This window comes from Equus caballus, chromosome 5 (genome assembly GCF_041296265.1).
Source record: "Equus caballus isolate H_3958 breed thoroughbred chromosome 5, TB-T2T, whole genome shotgun sequence".
Taxonomy (NCBI): Eukaryota; Metazoa; Chordata; class Mammalia; order Perissodactyla; family Equidae; genus Equus; species Equus caballus.
In genome coordinates, this window is record NC_091688.1 from 101,863,331 (window position 1) to 101,887,225 (window position 23,895).

Here is a 23,895-nt window from a genome sequence, read left to right on the forward strand (position 1 = left end):
GACAATCCAAAGTAATGTATGTACCCCTATGTTCACTGCAGCACTATTCACAATAGCCAAGACATGGAAGCAACCCAAGTGCCCATTGATTGATGAATGGATAAAGAAGATGTGGTATATATATATATATATATATATACACACACAATGGAATACTACTCAGTCATAAAAAAAAACAAGTTCATCCCATTTACAACAACATGGAAGGACCTGGAGGGTATGATGCTAAGCAAAATAAGCCAGTCTGAGAAAGACAAACACCAGATGGTTTCACTCATATGTAGAATATAAACAAACACATGGACAGAGAAAACAGTTCAGTGGTTACAGGGGAAGGGGGTGGGGAGTGGGCACAGGGGGTAAAGGGGAGCACCTATGTGGTGACAGTCAAGAAATAATGTACAACTGGAATCTCACAATGATGTAAACTATTGTGAACTCAATAATAATAATAAAAAAGTGAAAATCAACATTTTCAGAACTCTGGAAATTAGCCAAAGGCTGGCAATACTCTGAGGAGTATTTATTCAAGAAAAAAGGTCTGAAATTTGATAAAAACAGAATTCTGTGGAATTTTAACTTGCCCTATTGCCATCTCCCCATCCCGAGTTCTGCGGTGACCTTGAGAATGAGCGGCTTCCCCACCACAGCAGCTGCGAAAGCCAGCAGCCTCGCAGCCACTGGAGGAGGCAGAGCGGGTGGGAGCACCACAGAAGCCCCATCTCCAAGAATTGGCACCATCTGACCATCTAACAGCTCTCTGGAAAAGCCCCATTCACAGGGCTTGTCTTCATTTGATGGGACTCAGAGCTTCTCAGTGGGAAAAGCCTTAGCCCCAGGACATCTGTTGAAAAAACTCCTAGTTGCCTAGGGTTGCAATACCAGTTGGGGAAAACAAGAGCCCGGCCAAAAAGCTCGAAAAAAATCAAAGGAAGGATCTACGGAAGGAGATGTTCTCAGGAGGCTTTGAAAACCTCAAACACATTCCTAGGGATACAGACGGACAGGTTCACGTGACAGGCTACACACATGCCCAGGAAAGACCTGAGAGGCCCTCCTGGCTCACCTTTGGCTGACTTTGAGGCCCTGCTCAAGCAGGAAAGGAAAGGAAAGCAAAGGCAGAGTTAAAAACCGCAGGAGCGCAGCAGGCGGGACCCAAAACATACCCGGAGCCCCTCAGCAAAGGTTTAAGGAGATCTCTGTCAATCCTTAGTGGATCACTAAGCTAACTGAGCAGTGACTCAGTGTCCACACGTGATGGGGAGTACAGACCATACAGAACTATCCCAGGAAAGACTCTAAACCAACAGCCACCACCACACACAGCAACATCAGAGGTGATCGGATTTCCAGAGTTGCTACGTTACAATATTTAAATGACCAGCTTTCAATAAAAGGTAGTTTTTGGAAAGATCAACAAATTTTAAAAACCTTTAGCTAGACTAGGTAGTTGGAAAAAGAAAAAAAGCAAAGACACAACTTACTAAAATCAGAAATGAAAGAAGGGACATCACTACTGATACCACGGAAATTAGAAGAATGATAAGGGAAACTATGAATAACTATATGAATTTAGATAATCCAGATGAAATGGACAAATTCCTAGAAAGACACAAACTACCAAAACTGACTCAAGAAGAAATAGAAAATCTGAATAGACCTATAACAAGTAATGAAGTGGAATTAGTAATTTTGAAACTTCCCATAAAGAAAAGTTCATGCCCAAATGGCTTTACTGCTAAATTCTACCAAACATTCAAAGAAAAACTTACATAAATCTTTCACAAACTCTTCTCAAAAAACAGAAGACAAAGGACTACTTCCCAACTCATTGCAAGAGGCCAGTATTATCCTGATATGTGAACTAGACAAAGACTTACAAGAAAAGAAAACCATACACCAATGTCTTTTATAAACGTAGACACAAAAATCCTCAACAAAATACTAGCAAACCGAATTCAGCAACATATAAAAAGGAATTACAGACCATGACCAAGTGGGAATTATTCCAGTAATGTGAGCTTGGTTTAACATAAAAAAATCAATTTGTAACACATCACTTTAATATGATAAAGGACAAAAAAACTCATGATCGTCTCAATAGACATAGAAAAAGCATTTGACAAAATCCAACACCCTTTCATAATAAAAAAAATGATGAAATAAGAATAGAAGGGAACTTTCTCAATCTGATAAAGGGCATCTAAGAAAAACCCACAGCTAGCATCATAAAGGTTTCCCCTTAAGATAAAGAAAAAGAACAGAATGTCCATTCTTGCCACTTCTACTTAACATTGTATTGGAGGGGCTGGCCACAGTAATTAGGCAAGAAAAAGAAAGAAAAAGCATTCAGATTGAAAAGGAAAAAAGTAAAACAATCTCTATTTGCAGATGACATGATCTTTTGGATGGAAAATCCTACGGAATTCACAAAAAAAATTAGAGCTAATACATGAGTTCAGCAAGGGTGCAGGATATAAGACCAACATACAAAAATCAATTTTACCTCCATAGAGCAGCAACGAATAATCTGAAAATGAAATTAAGAAAACAATTCCACTTCTAACAGCACGAAAAATAATAAAATACTTAGAAATAAATTCAACAGAAGAGCAAGACTTAAATACTCAAATTTACAAAACATCGTTGAGAGAAATTAAGGAAATTAGACAAATCGAAATACACCCTGAATTCATGGACTGGATGATTTAATATTGTTTAGATGGCAATATTTCTCAAATTTACCTAAAGATTCAATGCAATCCCTTTCAAAACCCTAGCTGGCTTTTAGGCAGAAATTAACAAGCTGACCCTAAACTTCATATGGAAACGCAAGGGGCCCAGAACAGCCTAAAAAATCTTGAAAAAGAAGAACAATGTTGGAGGATGTGATGGTCAGTCTGATGTTGTCAGCTTGCCATAAAAAGGCTGGAGCACTGCTGCATGCTCTCCTCTGGATGAACCCCAACACCATTATGTTAGTGCAAGACGCCAGACACAGAAGGACAAATATTGTAGGACTCCGCTTCTATGAAACATCTACAGTAGGCAGATTCACGGAGAGAAGAAGTAGGTGAGAGGTTATCAGGCACGAGAGGAGTTTCTTCACAAGATGAAGAAAACAATCTAAATAGGACAGCAGTGAAAGTTATATGACTCTGAATAACATAAAACACTGAGTTTTACGCTCTAAAATGGTGGATTTTATGGTATGTGAATTGTGTCTTAGCCAAACTGTTATTAAAAAAAAAAAGAAGAAGAAGAAAAGCCCCTGCCCTGGGCCCACAGACAAAAAGTACACTGAAAATAAACTGAATGAGAGTACAGAGCACGCATGGGACTCTCTGCCCCTTGGGGGCTGGCCCAGTGGAACCAAACCTTAAACATCCACTCCGTGACTCACACTGTTCTGGCCCCAGGGATCACATCTCTTCATCTCTTGCCCTATGTTGTGGGAGCAGAAGGCAACCGCGCCTGTCTACTGTGAAGGTCTGTGTGCTGGGCCGTGGCCAGGGGAGGATGGGCACTGCTCGGAGCGCAGAAAGGACTGTAGCGGCAACAGACTTCAGCAAGAGAAGAGACCAATCGATGGACCTGTCAAATCTTCCTCCCAGTCTGAACGCAGTAGATTCTTGCACAACAGACTACCATTCCCAGTGTTAGCGGGCATCCACTTTTTTGTTTTTCTTTACATGCCAATCAGCGCTTCTGAAAGTTCTCCCAAAGTAGAATAATATTTGCAAGAGTTTCACAAAGCTGAAAAACATTTTGCAACATTAAATGTTACGGGTTGAACTGTGTCCCCTAAAATTCATATGCTGACATCCTCGTCCCTGGTACCTCAGAATGTGATCTTATTTGTAAATAGGGTCTTTACAGAGGTAATCAAGTTAAAATGAGGTCACTGGGGTGGGTCTACAACATGACTGGTGTCCTTCTAAAAAGGAGAAGTTTGGAGACATCCAGGGAAAAAACGCCGTGTGAGTCTCAAGGTAGAAATTGGGGTGACGCATCTACAGCTCAAAGGACGCCAGCAAAGCACCAGAAGAAGAGATCAAGCCTTGCTCACAGCCCTCAGAAGGAGCCAGCCCTGCCGACACCTTCAGCTCGGACTGCTAGCCTCCAGAACTGAGACACTAAGTTTGTGTTGTTTAAGCCATTCAGTTTGCAGAACTTTGTTACAACAGCCTCAGAAAGCTAACATAGTAAGCAATTCTTATTACTCGTAAATTCGTACATATGTGGGATAACATGTGAGGCATGATACTGATTTTTATGATGAAATTATAATATTTTATAATATATTCTGCATCCCTGATTATTTATTACATGACCCCATTACTATGTTTGAACATGATATATAAAATTCTTAGTTCATTTGCTAAAACTCTTAGCAAATTTAAGCATTGCTTTAGTAATTTCGTTGATAATCAATTATAGCTGCTCCTGGCTCAGGGGAGAGCAGTCTCTCCAGATTAAAACTGGTTTTAAAAAGTAAGAATTACAATGACTCAAGAATGTTTTGTCTAATCTGGCATTGTTGTCAATAGAATACACACTATGTAAAAATCTTGTATAAAACAACATAGTCATTTTGCTGAAATGAAGGTAATAAAAAAATTTAATGGAACTAATATATAGCAGTCTATGAAGTACACATCATATCTATGGCTCATGGACAGAAAACCCAGGCAAGCACAATAATGACTAAAGTAGTCATTTTTGACAGTTCCTGGCTTTCAGTCAGTAACTTTACAGGTATTTCTTCATTTTGTCATTACGAAGGTGTACTTGTCAACGTGGGAGGATGGAACACACTTCATGTAACAGTTTGCCAGCTTGATTTATGACTTCACACACTCGGACACGTGGTAACCGGCCCCCACTTGCACTTATGCCCGGCCGTCATCAGAGGTGGGCCAGGACCCAGCAGTGACGGGAAGCCAGGCTTGAAGCCATGCACAGGAGCCAAACCAAAACCTCAAACCTGCCCCTGCCACCAGGAGCCATTCTCCTGTAGGCTGCCTGTGGAAACCCGATGCGGTCCCCAGAGGCAGGGACAAGTGACTCAAGGCTCTGCCTTCCTGGGCCACGGTCCCAGGGCCCCGTGAGCCCGTGCCAGTTGGGAGCTGTGGACCCCGAGCCTCAGACAGCGCCAGGCTCTCCGCACTTCACACACCTGACCCACGTGCTGCCCGACGTTGGGGTGCATCATGGACCTCCAGCCGAGGTCTCTGCAGTAACTCTGCTGTGCCACCCCCAGTAAACAGAGCAGGCCGTCTCTGCATGTCACTCACCTCAGAAAAGGCTTTCAGGGCCACCCCAATGCTGGGACACTCCCCCTAGCTGTGACTTTGTTACATCCACCTGTCCCCTTGGAGGGGGTCTCGGCTGCTCCTTGGGGGCTATGAGGCTAGGGAGGGGAGCTAGGGCTCTATCCAGAAGTCAGTCGGAGGAGAAGACGAACTCTCAGAGACAGGGGTGGGTGGAGGCACATGAGAAAGGAGAAAAAAGTAGGACATGGCACTGGTTTCCAAGGGAAAGAGAAGGACGGGTATCAAAATGCCAACCAGCAATGCCAAAAAGAGGACGAAGATTGAAGTGCACAAGGCCCCAGGGGATTTCCAGCTCTGACTGCATTTTATCGTAGCTCGCTCCATGCAAACATGGCAACTGCACACGATACACTATTGCCCACTAACGTGATGGATAATCGGCGGCTAACGTGAAGCAGAGGAGCCTGACTCCAAGGACAGCTTCCCCCGTGGCTGAGCATCCTCAGGGAACTTCAGTGCCCTCTCCACAGACCTCAGCTCACGAAAGGGGCACCCGACCTCGGTACAAAACCAAAACCCATGGGAGAGGCACACTGGGCTCATCAGAAAGGGGGCAGCCAAGAAAGAACGTAAACCTCAAGAAGCAAGGACGCACAAGTGTTTAAAAATAATTTCAATAATAAAAAAAGAACTCTGTTGCAAACACAACAGGCAGAAAGTCAACAGCCCAGCGCTTAATAGGAAAGGCAGATTAGTGAACCACATTAATCACCCGGGGTACAGATTATCAGCCACATTTGAAACACCGATTAATAGGAACAAATAAGGGACTAGGTGGGAGGAATTTTTACAGGAAGTAACAGAAGTTTTCATCTTTGTTTAAATAAGACTTCAAAAGGATTCCAATTATCAACCAGTAGAGAGATCACTAAAAAAAAAGATTAACTTCACGGAATGCAAGGCAGAGGGACCAAACTTCCGACCTGTTTCAAGATCAATCAGCATTTTCTCCCTGGGCAAGTGGAATGCCATCAACACTCTGGGGATTTCAAAGACTGTGACAGCCTTTAACTGGCTGATGAGATAGCAAACGGTGGGGCTGAAGGCCAGTGTTTATATTTACCCACTACCTGTTTTATTACTGGGATTGGGGCCCTGGGGCCTCCAGGCACACACAAACATATTAAAATATCCCACACTGTAATTAAGAGGCATAGAGGGGATTAGAGCACATTAAGTGGCCGTTCAGCGGGCCGTGGGGCACAGCACGTCTATGTCAGACATTGTGATGCTCTCCTGGCAGAGCCCGGGGAATTTTTCTTTGGAAGTCTACAAAACATGGAATATATTTTCTTGCAGAGCAAAGATTTTAATAAATGCAAATAAAAATATACATAAAGAAAAATGCCCCAAGTAGATGCTCCTAGAGCAACAGAAGAGATCCTTAGCCAGAATAAAGGACAAACACGTCAACAATAGTGTCAGTTAAAGAAGCTGGCTATGTAGACTCCGTAAAAAGGGGCTGGAAATGAATCGAACTTCCACGTAGCTCTCAATCCAGGCAGTGGGCTTTCGTCTCCTTTCAGAAGTCAGAACTTTTGCCTCTGAGTTCTTTCAAGGGAATAAAAATAAAGCGATCAGCTAATTGTTGACCTGTTTAGTAATTAAAGTACCAGAAATGCTGGAGAAATGTAGATCAGAACCTTTGAAGCTGGAAGCTAGAGGACAGGTCACTGAGCCAGCACTGTTTTAATTTTTTTTGATTTGATCAAACCCATTGTTTGGTCAAATGTTAATTTTAAAATAGTAAATATAAGTAGGTCTTTGCTTTGATCGTTCGCAATCAAGGTTACCACGCTGAGATGACCGCCAACGCTGGTCTCCCGAGCATCTTCATGTCCGAGAAGGAGCAAGATGGAATGAAATCTGGAAACAGTGTTCTGGCCCAAGCAGAGGACAATACTGCCTTGCCCTAGAAACCTCTGGAGAAACGCTTAGAAGTGACAAGCAAGGAGATAAAAGTACTTACGAGGATCCCGGACTCGCAGTGGGCGGGGGGCCTGAAGAAATGAAAGGAAAACAAAGGCATGGTCAGTCTGGGCTATCGGAGGGCGAGCCAGGGTACAGTCATTGCAGATTAAAGTTCTGAACCACCCCAGGGGGATATTTATTTTTCTGAGATTTATTATTTTGCTTCAGTTCCTCCAATCCACCTCTACAAAAAGCACACTGGTGAGAACCTGCCAACCTCCACAGCTCAGGGCCAAAAAACCCTAAGACAAGAAGCTGAAACGTGAGTCAAGATGGCAGGCACGCTCACACTGCACAGGGCGGTTCCAGGGGGAGCCAAGTGGCTGTGTGGACACTGATGCGACAGCAGTGTCCTGACGGCAACAGGGCAGAAGCGGGCAGGCACGCTGGGACTCTCCCCGTCTTCTGTCTCCCTGGCCTGGGGGCTAAGAGCAGGGCTGCAGGCACAGACAGGTCCACACTGCACCCCTGCTCTGCTGTTGACTAGCTCAGGGGCAGCCCTGAGCAAGGTACCCAACTCCCGGGCCTCGGTTTACTCATTTGCAAAGTGGGTGCAAGTGCACCAGCTTTAGGCTGCCGGGCACCGTACACCTGAGAAGGTCTCCGATGTGCTCATTCCCTCCCTCCTCTCCCCCATGGAGGCGGAGGGACACAGGCTGCCCCCAGAGGAGTCTGCTTACCAAACTTGACGAACAAGACTCCAGTGGTGGAGACCACCTTCTTGCCGTTCGTGGCCACGCACTGGAAGTAGCCCGTGTCTGTGGTGTCGAGGTTTCTAATCCGCAGCCGAGACCCGTAGTTGGTTGCCCGAAAGGAGATCCTCCGGGGCTCCTGGACCACAGGCGCGTCATTCTTAAACCAGCGGATGGTGGGCGGTGGGTTCCCAGACACTCTGCAGTGCAGCTCGGCCGTCTGCCCCAGGGACGTGGTGATGTTGTTCATGGGTTCATCGAGCGTCAGGAAAGAATCTGTGAGCACAGGGCCAAGGAGGCAGGTGAGAGGGGCGGACAGCTGAACAGCGCCTCCATCACCCCAGACCCACTCCAGCGTGCCCCAGGATCATAGAAAGATGGGACAGGAGCACGTGGGGGAGGCGGACAAGGCATGAAATCACACATTTACGAGCCCCCTTGACGACCAAACGGTCGCCCACAGAGCCCGCTGCCTGAAGGGAGTTTGTTACTAACCACAGTATAAAACCCAAAGTTCCAAATGACGATTAGTACCCCTGGAGAAATGTACTTTCTATGCCAAGACAATGAGCTTTTGTGTTTCAGAGAATTACCAAAAAATCATGCTCTTTGTGACAGACTCAAATAACACTGAAGAAAAAGAAAATTCACCTCAAATCTTCCCACCCCAAAATGGCACCATTCTTAACATTCTGACAAAGATCCTTCCAGCTGGACCACTTTTGGTAAAGAAAGTGTGGACAACTGGAAGGGCGGGAGGAACATATTTCTATCCACATGGCGTGAGGTCAGGAAGGAGCTGGCAGTCTTCTGGATGGTGATGAGGTGAGGATTATGAAGGCAGGGGCACTGGCAGACACAGGAGGACGCAACGAGGATTTCCAGAGTGTCATTCCCAGCAACCATAACCCGTTACAATATAGAATTCTATGTGTTCAATTTTAATTGAGATACAATTTACCTTCTAGCAAACGTACCGATCTTAGTGACACAGTTCCACGAGTACGAACAAATGCACATACCCACGAAAACGATGCCCTGATCAAGATATAGGACATCATCAACATCCCAGAAAGTACCCCGAGATCCTCTGTAGTCAATCCCACTACATCCACTCCCCCACCCCCATTCCAGGCAACCACAGCTCTGATTCTATCCTCACAGACTAACCCTGCCTGCTCTAAATCTCATATAAAGGGAATCGCACTGTACGTTTGTTTTAATTATTAAAAATTAAGATCAATACATTTTTTAAATTGGTCTGTTATTCACGTATATGGCATTTTCTTCAATTCCATGTTCCCTGACCCCCATCCTTGCATAGATTCCCCGGCCATACCCTCCCATTGCCCTCTGTCCTGCCTTGGCCCCCAACCTGGATGGCTTGTTAAAGCACTATCTTCTCTGCATGACCAGAAGCCTATAAGGGCAGGCATCTAGAATGTTCTGGTCATCACTGCATCCTGAGTGTATCCCACCTTCCACCGTCTAGTGATGGTGGAAATGGTCTATAATCTGCATTGTCTACGTGGTCGCCACTAGCCACAGGCTGAGCTACCGAGCACATGAAATATGGCTAGAGTGGCTGAGGCACTGAACGTTTAATTTTAAATTTAAACAGCCACATGTGGCTAGAAGCTACCACATTGGACAGCATAGGCAGAACATAGCAAATTTGTTGAGTTTAATGGCACTTTGTAGAAAAACAACCTTTTCTTGAGATACCTAAACTAGCTAATTTAACCACCCAAAAGCCTGTAAAATGCTTTCATAAATGCTAAAAATAAACGATTAATTATTTGCTTCTCTTTCCACAAAAATATTAGGGAGACCTGCTGTCAAAATCTGGGCAGCCCCGCGTGAGTGCGTCACAGGTGTGAACGGCATTTATGGTGCGTGTGGTAGAAAACAGAGTGAGCACGACCGTCACTCACTGTGTTACCACAAGGACACTGTTCATCTCACGTGAGCCAACGAATAATAGTCACCTTCACGGCAGAACCACAAGCCCATCGCTGATTGCACGCGTGCCTGCTTCTCCACTTTCCTATTCCAACATCTCTGCACATTTCTATAATCCACCTACACACACACTCAGCCCACGGGCGTGTCTGCTCACAGATCCAAGCACACATGTCCTAAGGCGTCTGAGGGACCTAGAGAGTGGAGAGACTAACTCACAGGTGCCTTCTGGGAGCTATTACCACGGCTTACAGCCCTAACTTAGACCTAGAGAATGGCCAACTCGACACCTCTGTGGGAAAGAAACATGGAAACAGGGAGGCCAATACGAGCACAGTCATCACGACTCCACTGGGCAGGTTCTAGAATTGGATTCACTAGCTTTGAATCCCAGGTCTGCCTCCACCCACCTGTGTGACCTTTCGCAAATTACTTAACCTCTCTGTTCCTCAGTTTAACTAACTGAAAAACAGGAATGATAAACAGGATTCTACCTGGCAAAGCTGTTAGAGGATTAAAATTAAATCGGGGGAAGACGTGGGAAGCTCTTAAAACTAGCGTTTGTCAAAAAATAAGCCCTCAAAAATATTAATCAGTGTTATTACTATTATTTTTATAACAACAACCACTTCCATCTAACACCTCCTGTTGCCCTCTAGGGACCTGGAGAAGTAGCAAAGCACATTCATCATCATGGTCCCCAGCTGCAGACAAGGCGGTCGTGTCTCAGAGATGAGCTCACTCGCCCTGTGGTCACACAGGAAGCTTATGTTGTGCCCAAAGCTTCCAGCACTAACGGCCTTCGATCCTCAAGCTCAGCCAAATGCCAGAACAGGGTCCGGCGGAGCCAGCTGGCCAGCCCAGTGGTCAGAACAGGTGGCATGTCAGTCCTGTGCATCAGGGGCTCTGCCGTGGTATCTACCTGCACGATAACCCAGGAGGGAGGAACCACTACGGCTGCTGTGCACACAGGAGACCTAGGGTCAGCGAGGTCAGGTGACCCGTGCGAGGCCATGTGGCTGAGCTGAGCTCCAATTCAGAGCTCTCTGGCCCCCAAACCCAGCTCTTCCATCCTACCAGACCGCTTCGGGAGCTGAGCCCCGCTGAGGGGCAGGGTGAGAGTCAGAATCTCTTCCCTAAACCATGGTGCACGCAGGACACACATACCCAAGGGCTGTGCTCAGGCCCTGACTCCAGCCAGGACTGTCTGGTTAACGGGTCTAGGCTTTAGCCATGTGTTCTGGCTGGCTTCTGGTTTCCCTCCGGGGGCCAGTCACTCGCCTGCCCTGAGAGGCTGGGATCCCGCATCCCCTGCCTGTGCCCTGGCAGACCCTTCCTCTTGAGGCCACATCCTGTTTCCTGTCCTTCAGCAGTGTGGGTCCAGCTTTGAGGTGGAGGGGTCCCCATGGAACCGTGACAGACAGAGTCAGCAGGTGGCAGGGGGTGTCACCCCTCAGCAACTCCCACAGCCTGGCATCCCTCTCCAAGATTTCCACCTGCTTTCAATACGGAAGCCAGCTACCATGAAGCCCACCCCCGGGGGCCAGGATGACAGTGCCGGGCCACCCTTGGGGCTGACATGACCCGCAGAGATTCAGTCAAGAACGAGGTCACTTCTCCTGTCTCTCTGGTGTTCTCCCCCAGGTGGTTACTGCTTAAGTCCCAGCCAGCTTTGTGGCTGAGCCCACATGGCATACAGAAAGGAAAGCAGGAACTTTTCTACTACATTTTCTGCCTCCAAACCCAGGTTACTCTGCTTGATTCCACAATCACAGACACACAGTGCCTCCAGATTTTTCTTCTAGGAACACAGACTAGCCAAGAGACAGAGAGCTGTGTAACTGGGCGAGTATTTCAACTTTACTCTGAAGGTGTACAAATTTACTGGAAACAAATTAGTCTCGGCAGATGCACTGTACAAAACCAACTCTCAGGACGCTGGAGCCAGAAAGCCTCAATTCACGTCCTGGTTCTGCTGCTTATCAGCTGTGTGGCTTTGGACAAGTTATTTAACCTCTCTGTGTCCTTTTTGTTATCTGCGAAATTAGTAGAGTAACTGTATCTTCTTCACAGTGCTACTGTGAGGACGAGATGAAGTGATACGCGGAAGGTGCTCTGGACAGGGTCTGGCACAGAGCAGGCAGCGTGTGAGGGTTTCTGTGACTGTATCAGCTATTTTTTCCTTTTCTTTTCCTCACAAATACCTCATTCCTAAATGGGGTGAATGACAACTCCATCCAACTGGTTAGTTTCCCAGCCGCGTGCAGTCCTGACTTTGCAGGACAGGAGACCTGAGGGCCGAGGCCCCTCGCCCGCGATCCCGTAGGGAACACGGTGCAGGCTCTCTGTGAAGCACTGAATCACATTCGCCTGAAAACACAGCAAGGGTGACGGGGCGTCCTGAAATCAGAGCGGGAGCTGGCCCAGGCGGAGCATTTCCAGAGGGCAAAGGAAACGTAAACAAGGCTTTGTGTTTCCTGCAAAAGAAGCCTTGCCACAAACACAGGGGACGCGGTTTTAACTTTTTACTGATAAAGAGCAATGTTCGAATTTGTTAGCCACCTGCGGCAGCTCACGTAGGAAGGAGATGGTTTGGTCTCAGTTTGGCAAGGACTGGAAGCGTCAGAACAACACTTGGCCTAAACAATGGGACAGCATTTCGTGGCTGGAATAGAATAAGATGAAAGCGCATGTGTGTCACTGCTGTCGGTCCTGTTGTCAACGAGCCCCCGGCCACGACCCACTCTCATCCCAGAACCAGCCGGCTCTTCTGCAGCAGCCGCATGGGCCACACTGGGGGACCCACTCTCTTCCCGGCACGCAAAGCCTCGTGCGACCATTGCAGGTCCAGCCTAGTCGCTCCTTTTAGGGAACACTGGGCGTCCTGGTGGGAGGTCGTCTGACAGCGGACAGATGCTGGTTCTGCCTCCAGCCAGCCGTGTGTCGGGCGGCCCCTCTGCCTCCTGGGCTGTGGGTTCACCATCTCTTACGTGGGCCTCTGGGGTCTGCTCCTCCCGGCACAGGGCATGTTTTCACCCAGGCAGCCACCGAGGCCCCGCAGGGCAGACAGCACGTACTGACTGAGCGTGAGTGCCAGACACCGGATCCGGCTCCTCACGCCCACCTGCCAGCCGTACTCTCTCGGGGGCCTGATCCAGTCCCTCTGACGGCATGTGCTCGAGCTGTGGGAGCTTTCTCAGGCTTCTTTCCCTCTTCCCTAAACCACAAATGTTGAGAAGGGAGACTGGCGCGTGGGAGGTGGGGTATAATCTGGTTTGAGAAAGAAAAAAATTCCAATTCTGCAGACTCCACCACCAGCTCTGTGTCCCCAAACGAACTATGTCTCCCAGTGGTACTATGACCACTGATGATGGTGACAATGACAACGATGATGATGATACAGTAGCGACAATGATAATAGCCAACACCGAAATGGTACTTATTCCCATGGCAGGTGTTCTTACAAACTATTACTATTATCCCTATTTTACACATGAGAAACCTAAGGCACAGAGAGGGTATGAAAGCTGTCCAAGATCACACAGACTGTAAGTGGAAGTGAGACTCAAAACAAATTATTGATTCAATGCAATCTCGATCAAAATCCCAGAAACTTATCTGTGGATATTGATAAACTGATTCTAAAGTTTATATGGAGAGGAAAAACACCCAGGATAGTCAACGCAACATTGAAAGAGAAGAACAAAGTTGGAGATTGACACCACCTGACTTCAAGGCTTGTTACAGATATAGTAATCAAGACAGTGTGGTACTGCAAAAGAACAGACAGATAGATCCATGAAACAGAATACAGAGAGCCCAGAAATAGACCCACAAAGACTGTATTTATGGTCAACTGATCTCTGACAAAGGAGCAAAGGCAACACAAAGAAACAAAGAGAGTCTTGTCAACTAATGGTGCTGGAACAACTGGACGTCCACATGCAAAAGACCTTACACTCCTCACAAAAATTAACTCAGAATGGATCACAGACCTAAATGTAAAATGCAAAACTAGAAAACTCCTGGAAGATAACTAAGGAGAAAACCTAGATGATCCTGAACGTGGTCAAAACTTTTTAGCCACAACACCAAAGACACGATCCATGAAAGAAAGAATTGATAAGCTGGACCTCATCAAAATTGAAAACTTCTGCTCTGCAAAAGGCAACGTCAAGAGAAGGAGAAGACAAGTCACAGACTGGGAGAAAATATTTGCAAAAGACATATCCGATAAAAGACTGTTATCCTAAATATACAAAGACTCCTTAAAACTCAACAATAAGAAAACAACTCAACTAAAAATTGGCCAAGACTTCAACAGATACCTCACCAAAGAAGATATAACAAGGGCAAATAAGCATATGAAAAGATGCTCCACATCATGTCGTCAAGAAATGCAAATTAAACAATGAGATACCACTACCCACCTGTTAGAATGGCCAAAATCCAAAACATTGACACCACCAAATGCTGACGCGGACGTGGAGCACTGAGAACTCCCATTCCCTGCTGGCGGGAATGCAAAATGGTACAGCCCCTTTGGGAGACGGTTTGGCAGTTGCTTACAAAACTCAACATCCTCTTACCATACGATACAGCAACCTTACTCCTTGATATTTACCCAAAGGAGTCGAAAACTTATGTCCACACAAAACCCTGCACAAAGATGTTGGTACCTTTATTCATAACCTGGAAGCCACCAAGATGCCCTTCAGGAGGTAAATGGATAAACTGTGGTCCATCCAGACAATGGAACATCGTTCAGCAGTAAAAGGAAATGAGCTATCAAGCCTTAAATGCACATTACTAAGTGAAAGAAGCTAATGTGAAAAGGTACACACTGCATGATTCCACCTGTATGACATTCTGGAAAAGGCAAAACTATAGAGACAGTAAAAAGGTCAGTGGTTACCAGGGATGTGGGGGCTGGGAGGTGGGGGAGGGGTGAACAGGCCGAGCATGGAGGGTTTGTACGGCAATGAAGATACTCTGTGTGATACTGTGACTGAGGATCCATGCCAGTATACACTTGCCTAAACCCACAGAGTGTGCAACACCAACCACGAGCCATATATGGACTCTGGGTGATAATGACACGTCACTGCAAGCTCACCAGTTGTAACAGATGTCCCACTCTGGTGGGGATGATGATAAAGGGGGAGGCTATGCATGTGTGGGGGCAGGTGGTATATGGGAAATCTCTGTGCCTTCCTCTCAATCTTGCTGTGAACCTAAAACTGCTCTAAAAAAAAATAAAGTTAAAAAAAAAATTAATTTGACTCTGGAGTCCATGTTCTAGGACAGAAATTCTCAAATTTTTTGGTTTTAGGACCCTTGTTCTCTCTTTAAAATGCTGAGGACCCCAAAGAGAAAGGTGTAAAATATTTGTCTACTAATTTATTTAAAAATAAATAAGAATCTCATTACTGGTTAGCATAAATAACACAGTTTAGTGAAAGCTAACTACTTTTCTACACAGACGCACAAATAGTGCGAAGAGTGCCATTGTTCTGTATCGTAAATCTACTAGTTTGCTTGAGAGCAGACAGCGGGAAGTCAGCAATCTGTTCAGATACATTGTTTCGGTTAATGTATATGAAGAAAGCCTGGCCTCACACAGTCGGAAAAGGGAGGGCTATTATAATAGCCTTTTCACACAATTTAGGATACCCTGCTTTGACGCTATATCTAAATTTGACAAGTGGTAGTTTCTGAAAGGTTAGTTGTGATAAAATCTGAAACCATATCAATTAACTTTTCAAAATCTGTTACATTAAAATAGGTTGGTTTATCTGGCACTTTGAACGGATCTGTTCCCCACCTAAGATTTTCTAACGCCATGCATTTCCCACTCAGGAAACATTCGTTCACTGAGTTACCGAGACCTTCCAAAGGTGGACACATCTAAGTATATAACATGGAAAAGTCATTTTCCTTAATAGCACCACCAATCTCATGCATAAAGACTGGAAAACTGTCAAGCTCACGGTGGTGGCTACAAGTGTTCCAAAATTTTAATTTTTATTTTTGGAGGAAGACTGGCCCTGAGCTAACATCTGTGCCCAACTTCCTCTACTTTATACGTGGGACGCCTTCCACAGCATGGCTTGACAAGTGGTGGTCTGTCCACGCCCAGGATCCGAACCCGCAAACCCTGGGCCGCCAAAGCGGAGTATGCAAACTTAACAACTGTGCCACCGGGCCAGCCCCCGAAAATTTTAACTTTTGCTTGAAAGCTCAAAACTTATTATTGGCAACCAATACCATATTCTGATCCCTTGAAGTGGCAGGCTCATTTTGTTCATTTTCCATCACCACTAACCATAGTTTGACTGTCAGTCACTCCTTCAAGGGACTAAGTGGCTGGTTCAGCTCCCCACTTTAGCGCTCCCCTCTGTGACGACCACAGCACGTCAGCGTTCAGCAGGAGAGCTGACGCAGACCTCCCCCTCTGCCACAGGGAATATTAAAAAGATATGTACCCAACAGTCAAGATCTAATTAAGTTAATTTTTATTGCTTCATCGAAGACATTCTTAGGTGCAGTTGGCTTTCTTTTTAACTACGAGCGCAGGTGGTGGAGAATGCGAGGCCTTCCAGTGCCCCTTGGTGCCACCGTCTCAGTTCACGCCAAGGCCCCAGTCCCTTTGCCCACCATTGCTTTTAACAATCCAGGGGGATAAACTGCAGTTCCAGAGACTTAAAGCCCCACCCAGAACCGTCCCAGCTCAGTGCTCCCTCCACCCCACTCCACAGCCTCCTCTGCAGCCGTCCTGGGATCTGGGCCGGTGCGAGGCTCTCGGAACAAAATGGTTTAGCTCAGGGTCTGAGCACCAGAAACCAGAGAGAGGCTGGTCTGACCTGTTCTCTATTTCTGAATAAGCAGCTTGGGACGTGGGGGCAATCCTAAGTGATGGTGGTAGATCTGGGTGGGCAAACGTTTGGGGCTCTGAATAAAAAAGGATTTGATATTTTTTTATAATGTTGGAAAATGACTCTTCTCGTGCCACCATTCTCCCCATTACTCGTAGGAGTGTGATCACAGCTAACTTGTGAGCGTTTACAGGGTGCCAGGCAGCATTCTAAGCACCTTACACACATTAACTTACTCAGTCTTGAAAACAGTCCTACGAGGTGGACGCTGTTATTACCCTCGTGTTAGAGAGAAGGAAATGAGACACAGAGAGGTTAAGGCATTGCCCGAAGTCACACAGCTGGAAAGCGGCAGAGCCAGGACTCAAACCCAGACCTTTGGGCACAAGAGACCACATTATTCACCCATGTACCACTTCCTAATAAACACAGACCGTAGTCTTTCACTGTCCCACACCCACCGCTAACCGGGACTACGGAATATTCTTGCCCTTTTTACGAGTCCATCCAGCACGAGACAATGCCCACTGGCACTGAGAACAAGGAGATCACTACTGGTTACTTAGGTCATAACTGGAAGTCATCACCAAGAAGGAGCTTTTTAAATACAGCACAGGCATCGTTCGCAGTGACCCTTAATCAATTTAAAAAGTGAACTGTGAGAAAAAAGAAGTCAGTTTATGGGCTCTGTGGGAATTGAGACTATTTCCTCTTTTATTCATTTTCGTATTCCCCCCAGCACTCCATGTGTTACTGTGAACTTCGCAGGCATTTAATAAATGCTGGTTGATTAAGGAAATGGAAGGCTCGAGAGTATTTTGGGCAAATGAGCTCTGGAGACACCCCATCTATTACCTGCCTGACTGACAAGATGTCACATTCAGAAATCCCTCCCAACATTTATTACTTAATTTCAAAGTGCCCTCCCACCCCGCTCAGGGCGGGGCCCAGAGTGAGAGGCCCATTTTGACAGGGGAGAGGAACCGAGATATAAAAAGCCTAACAGTCCTTTGCTATGGAAACCCAGCAGTCAGCCGGGGACCAGCCACGGTTAGGTTCAGGGCCTGGGTCTCCGTATCCAAGAGGCACACACCAAAATCCCGGGCTCCTCCAGGGCCGATCCTTTTCAAAGGGGGAGGAGGCTCCGGCCATGAAATAAAATGCTTAGCTAAACATAACGTGAGGCTGCCAAACACCGTCAGGTCATCGCATTTGACTTTGAGAGAACATTCTGTTCACGCTATCAACCTGCATTCACTTTCAGCACACTTCACCATAAATACTTCTGACTCACTATCTCTGGAAATATTTTTTATCTTAATAAACTCAATGCAAACATAATCCAAATCGGCTTGCGCATTCTTGAGTCGGAGCCACAAGCTGCATTTAATAAAAATCAGTGGAAAGAGCAGGGGACTTCTGAACAACCGCAGTTTGTTATCTGACGTGGGGCTGCCGGGAAGGCCAGGACGCACGGGGAGCGGGAGGTCGGTAAGCGGACGGGGTGGAGGGAGCCCTCGACCACGGCGTGACCCCGCTGGCTGGATCTCATTCCCCATGGGAGGGCCTCACAGGGCGCCATCCGTGTTAACAGACCGCACCGGGGTAACTAAGAACCCGGCTGTGGTGTTGGCTGAGCGCCACCTCTCACTCGTGTTACTTAATGTCTCCAAGCCTCAGTTTCCTCGACTGTAAAGTGGGGTTAATGATTGTACTTGCCCACGGTGTTGTGGGGGTGTGTGAGACAGTGTCTCTGGCGGATCAGAAGCAGTCACACACGGGCTCCAATAAGCTAGAGCCGGAGAGTCTGAGCCCTCGCTGAACATCACTATCACCTGGGGAATGAAAAAAAACACGAAACCTGGGTCTCCCCGCGAAGGATTCTAATCCAATCGCCGCTGCGTGGAGCCCAGGTGGAGCACCTTTAGATGCTCCCCAAATGGTTCTCCTGTGCGGTCAGCTGGGAGGATACTGGGCCGGATGGCACAGCGACCGTTCCCCGGCCGATGAGTCTTGCCTGGCTTCCTGCTAAGCCCGGTTTTTACTGCTCGAAAACCTCCAGGAGGGTTCCCCACCGCAGTGCCCGCTGCTCAGAAGGAGAAAGCAAGGTCGAGGCATTAAGCAAGGTGCCTAAGGTCACGTTACTGACTGCGGGAAACCACGTCCCCAACCCAGCTTCTGCCCGGGACTCGCCAGCATTCAGACCTAAGTCCAGGTCCAGGTCCAGAGAGGTCAGGTCCAGAGATGGCTCAATTTTCTGGCTGACCAGGGCCGCTGTAGACCAGGAGGCATGACGGTTAAAGGTCAAAAGGAAAGCAGGGCTGTGCTGGGCCGGGTCCTGGCCTAATGGCCGACATCTTCTTAAGCACTCAAGTACTAATGCGTCAGCTGAGCCCAGGCTAATGACCTCAGAGTATCAAGAGTGGGTGTAAAGAGTGTCCAAAGGACCAGAGACAACCCACGCTCCGTGACGAGGCTCCTTTCTGGGGAGAAGCACACATCCATCAGACGTGGTTCTGCAAACGTGCGCTTCGAGGAAAACCCGCTATAAATCTGCACTAACGGGGAAAGACAGCAGCCTTTATAGGTCTTTCCTTAGGAAGCGCAGTAAGTGCACGGAGCAACGCACAGGAGTTTAAGGAAACCTCGCTACCTGGAGGCTTGTGTAAAGCATCGGTCATTTTTATAAGGAGGCCAAATGTATGTAAACAGACACTTAAAAGTTCAGGGAAACTGCATTTTCCTCTTAAGTAGTTAAGATCTACAGTGAATGAGCGTGGCTGGCCTCCAGCATCTAGAGTGCCTTGGGTCCCAGCTATAATTCACAAAGGTGAACAGGTGTTGAGCACTGATTCCATCAGGCCCTTTCTATATGTCACTACTGCATGGTATCCTTTCCAGAACATGGGGATGGATGCAGGCTTTTCTAACCCCATTTTAAGGACGATACCAATGCTGACAGAGGTTTTAGCACGGCTGGGTTCCTAGGACGGGGACTGGAGCCCAGGTCTATCTAACACCCTTCTCCTGCCCCCACTCCCAACTTGTCCCCTCTCCATTTACTATTCCACACCCTACTGCCATTAACAACCTTCTCCTACTCTCAGCTGCCCTGAATCCATGGGATGGCACCTCCTCCTCTTGCCAAGATGCTGTGGTCTCTACCCGCCCCTATTTTCCCTCCAGGCACAGGTCGTCTGTTGGGATCACCGGCAGCCGCCAACAAGGCTACTCTAGCGACTTTTTTTCTAGTTATGAACTTCTGTGGACTTTCATGGTTTATTTAAGTATCCAATTTATTTTCCTGCAATTTTTCAACCGTTTTTATTATTTAGGAGTATCATTTTGTTACTTCATGTTTATCATTTGTGTATGTTTCATTTAATTCGGAAATAATAAGAATACTTAGAAATGATGAGCAGAAACCCACAATCATCAGAACAATGACTTGATTTTGACAGAAATCAATCTCTTCTAACTAAAATTCACTTCAGAACTTGTCACTGCGTCTTAGGGAAATAGTCCCAATCTTGTTTCTGACTCCCTAAGTCTGCATCCAATCTAACTTTAAAATGGCAATTTTTTTTTAAACTAAATCCCCCATCGTCAGCTGAATGCTAGGATGATACGTAAACCCATGCACCTAAGAATTCTTCGGGTATGGGGTGCACCTACATTCCGAAGCATCACTAGCAGCTTTTCCCAGCCCTGCAAAACCAAACTAAAGGACACCAGCAAAACCACCAGCTATTACCTTGCTTGACTATAACTTAGTGAGGTTCTGGCTTAACAACAAAAATGCAGAGCTTTTGACTCTGGGGCTCAGGTCCTGCAGGCCACATGCAACCTGAAGAATGCATCCTCCCCCTTTATGGTTGAGTCATAAACCTTTGTGAAACGCTGACAGACCCTAACTCTAGCGGGACGGGATGAGTGGGCCCGCGTAATGACTTTTTAAATGACTGGAGATAGTATCGAGAAGGCCAGGCCTGAGATATGGTTCTGCTTTGGGCTGTGGGCCAAGGCAAACAGAACACATCGTAAGTCATCCTTGTGACTCCAATATCGTGGATGGGAGATGCTCAGCGTCAGCATGACGCCTGATCTTGCTATGGAAGCCTGTGGACGCTTCTGCCTTGTGCAAAGCCAACATTTGTGCTTTCAGCCCTGCTAGGGAGCCCTGTGCAAGGAAGAACCACGCCACATTCAGGGCCTTCAAAGATGAAGGCATTGCGTATTCACCACCCTGGCCTGACTCTGAGGCAGCGGCTTGTCCAGTCATCGTAAGTTCTCAAGCACCTGATGGCTCTAAGTGGAGCCTGCGGGGCTTTCAAAATAAAAGTTTGCCCTTCTGGCCAAGGAATTTCTGTTCCTATAGCGACCACACAGTTATAGCATCTCAGTTTCCTACAGACACATCTTGAGTGAACAGGACCTGAAACCCTTGGTGCGCCGGCCAGCATTCCAACTCAGTCCCCTGAGGCTGACATTCCAGTTTCAGGTGTTCCCAGAACGTAAGGTTCAGGGAACATGAAAAGGCACACAAACCGTTCTCTCCTCTCTTCTCCATTCACTGTGCAGGATTTGTTATTTCAAAATTTGAGAGAATCTGCTCACCTGGCCACACCTCAGATCTCCTTTTAGCAGGGCAATGCAATGGGGAAGTCCCTGTCACCTGAATGTTCTCTGTTATGAATGGGGTGATTTTGCCCTCAAATTTTTTATTTTTTGAGGAAGATTAGCCCTGAGCTAACATCTGCTGCCAATCCTCCTCTTTTTGCTGAGGAAGACTGGCCCTGAGCTAACATCCACCCATCTTCCTCTACTTTCTATGTGGGATGCTTCCCGCAGCATAGCTTGCCAAGCAGTGCCATGTCCGCACCCGGGATCCGAACCGGTAAACCCCGGGCCACCAAAGCAGAACATGCACACTTAACCACTGCGCCACCAGGCCGGCCCCTTGCCCTCAAATTTTGAACCAAATTCCCCACAAATTAGAGATTATCTGCTCTCTACTGCTTTTTCAAGGAAACAGAAAAGTACTGAGCAACCTAGAGATGAAAACTGAACTGGGTACTATGTTCTTAGAAGCAAGAGGCCACAATTAAACACACAAACTGAACATTGGGGATCTGACCACCCCTTTCTCATTGTTTCAGCACCTTAAACCTAGCCTGGGCCTGCCATGGATAGAGGCATGGAATGTTTGATGAATAAATGAACAAATGGATGTAAGTGCACGTGCTCAGAATCTCTCATCCCGACTATGGAATCAAAGAGCTAAAGAAACCACGACAGAATCTGATCTGAGTATGTTCAGGTGATAGAGGACCCTAGAAGCGGGAAACTTAACCAGCTTTCTTGGCGGAAGGAGACACTTAGCCATCAGTAGGATTTTTAGGAAGGAGAAGATATGGCCTCTGTCCTTGAGCAGCCCCCTAAGATCTTGAAGGGCGAGAGAGATATATCAGTTTGCAAGTACAAATCAGAGTGAGAGTCAAAGCTGAGTGTGTGGTCAGGACGTTGAGTGTGGAGGGAGTTCGGGAGAGAGGGGAGGACAGACCAACATGGGCAGGCCGGGGGTACCGGGAGGCGAGGGCAGAGGGGCCAGGCCTGCCTTTTATCAGGCAGAAGGGGCAAGACCCAGAGCAGAGCGGAGGGCGAGAGAAACCTCGACTTCCTGTCCTTTTGCTGGAACGCACAGGCAGAGGGAAGAGGGGAGGAGTAGAGAGGAGGGGGAAACAGAAGAAAAATAAGCAAATACTTATTAAACCCCCGTGCGGGCCCTGGGGAGGTACCTGACACACCTCTCCCCACAAAATATTGATGGAAAAGAAACCAATAAAAATAATCAGAACAAGGGAAGACGCAAAAAAAAAAAATTGCTGTTTTCTGCTCAGGAGGGGGTGAGCATGTCCAGCTGTCGCAATGAGAGACGGCTTGAGAGGAGGGGGGCCATGCTCCAGTTGCCCCGTGGAGAGCAGAGGCTGAGAGCCTCGTGCTGGCATCAGAGAGAGCAGGCCTGGGAGGGAGGGATGGGGGCCAGAGGGCAGCCTCTATGCCGTCGTCGGGGAGAGTGGGGCACGCGAGACACCCCCCTTGATCAGCATCTGCTGACCGAGGTGAGCTTCCTCACGTCGCTGTGGTCCTCAACGGGGCATTGCTGACACGTGGAGCAGGAGAGCCCTTCATCCTGCAGGAGTGCCCTGCACATGGCAAGGGTTTAACATCCTAGCCCTCTGCCCAGGCCTAAGGTAAACATCACCTGCATCCGCTAATCACGGTGACAACGAAACCAGCACCGCATATCTCCAACCACCTGGAGTAGCCATGGGCATCTTTTCATCACGGTCTTAATAAGCATCATGTTAACATAACACCTCTACAATTTGTTTCTAGAGAACGCTTTTGCAGGACGGGCTCATGGGAAGCTCCCAGCCCTTCCACTTGCACCTCTCTGGCTCGGCTTAAAGGGGTCTGCTTTCCGGAGCGGGAGAGGGAGGAGATGACATTGTGTAGGGCGAGGAACGGCTTGAGCTAGCTCTCAAAGGCATGGGTGTCTAGAGCAGTGGGAGCGACACGGAAGAAGTCATCCTCATTTGGTTTTTGGGAAGATTATGGATGAATCACTAGCAGGCGAGAGGGCTGGAAAGACAGGTTGGGCCGAGGATGAGGAAAGACCTCCACAGTGAGGAGGGACTCTGCCCCTCATTGGGCCAGCCATGGGCACCTCTCACACAACGCTGAGCCCGGACACCTGTGCCCAGAGCTGGGCTTCAGGCAGCCGGAGCTGACCCAGCAGGGCGGAGAGGACAGAGCTGACAGGGAGCTGTGATGAGGTGGAGGGTTTGATGGGGTTCCCATTTTGTACCCCTATTTCTTCCTCCCCAAGCGGGTATGACCTCAGAAATCCAGGGGAGAGCAGACACAGATCTCTGATGCCAGACTTCCATCAGAGATCACAAAGAAAGTATTTCCCCAATAGATGAATATTTACTCCCCCTCCTATTGCTCGAATCAAAAAATAATGCTTAAATCCTTTTTCCCTTTTGTATTATT

The 23,895-nt window shown here is 47.3% G+C and overlaps 1 protein-coding gene across 6 annotated transcripts in view; it reads right to left on the reverse strand.

The window, feature by feature from the left end:
- Positions 1-23,895, reverse strand: part of ROR1 (receptor tyrosine kinase like orphan receptor 1) — a 358,789-nt gene that overhangs the window by 106,479 nt on the left and 228,415 nt on the right. For all 6 annotated transcript variants that reach the window (XM_023641954.2, XM_070267553.1, XM_070267555.1 and 3 more), the window contains 2 exons: positions 7,988-8,275; positions 7,306-7,336 (listed from right to left, as the gene is read on the reverse strand). In XM_023641954.2, coding sequence (XP_023497722.1) covers positions 7,306-7,336; positions 7,988-8,275 — 319 coding nt within the window. The remainder of the gene's footprint in view (positions 1-7,305; positions 7,337-7,987; positions 8,276-23,895) is intronic.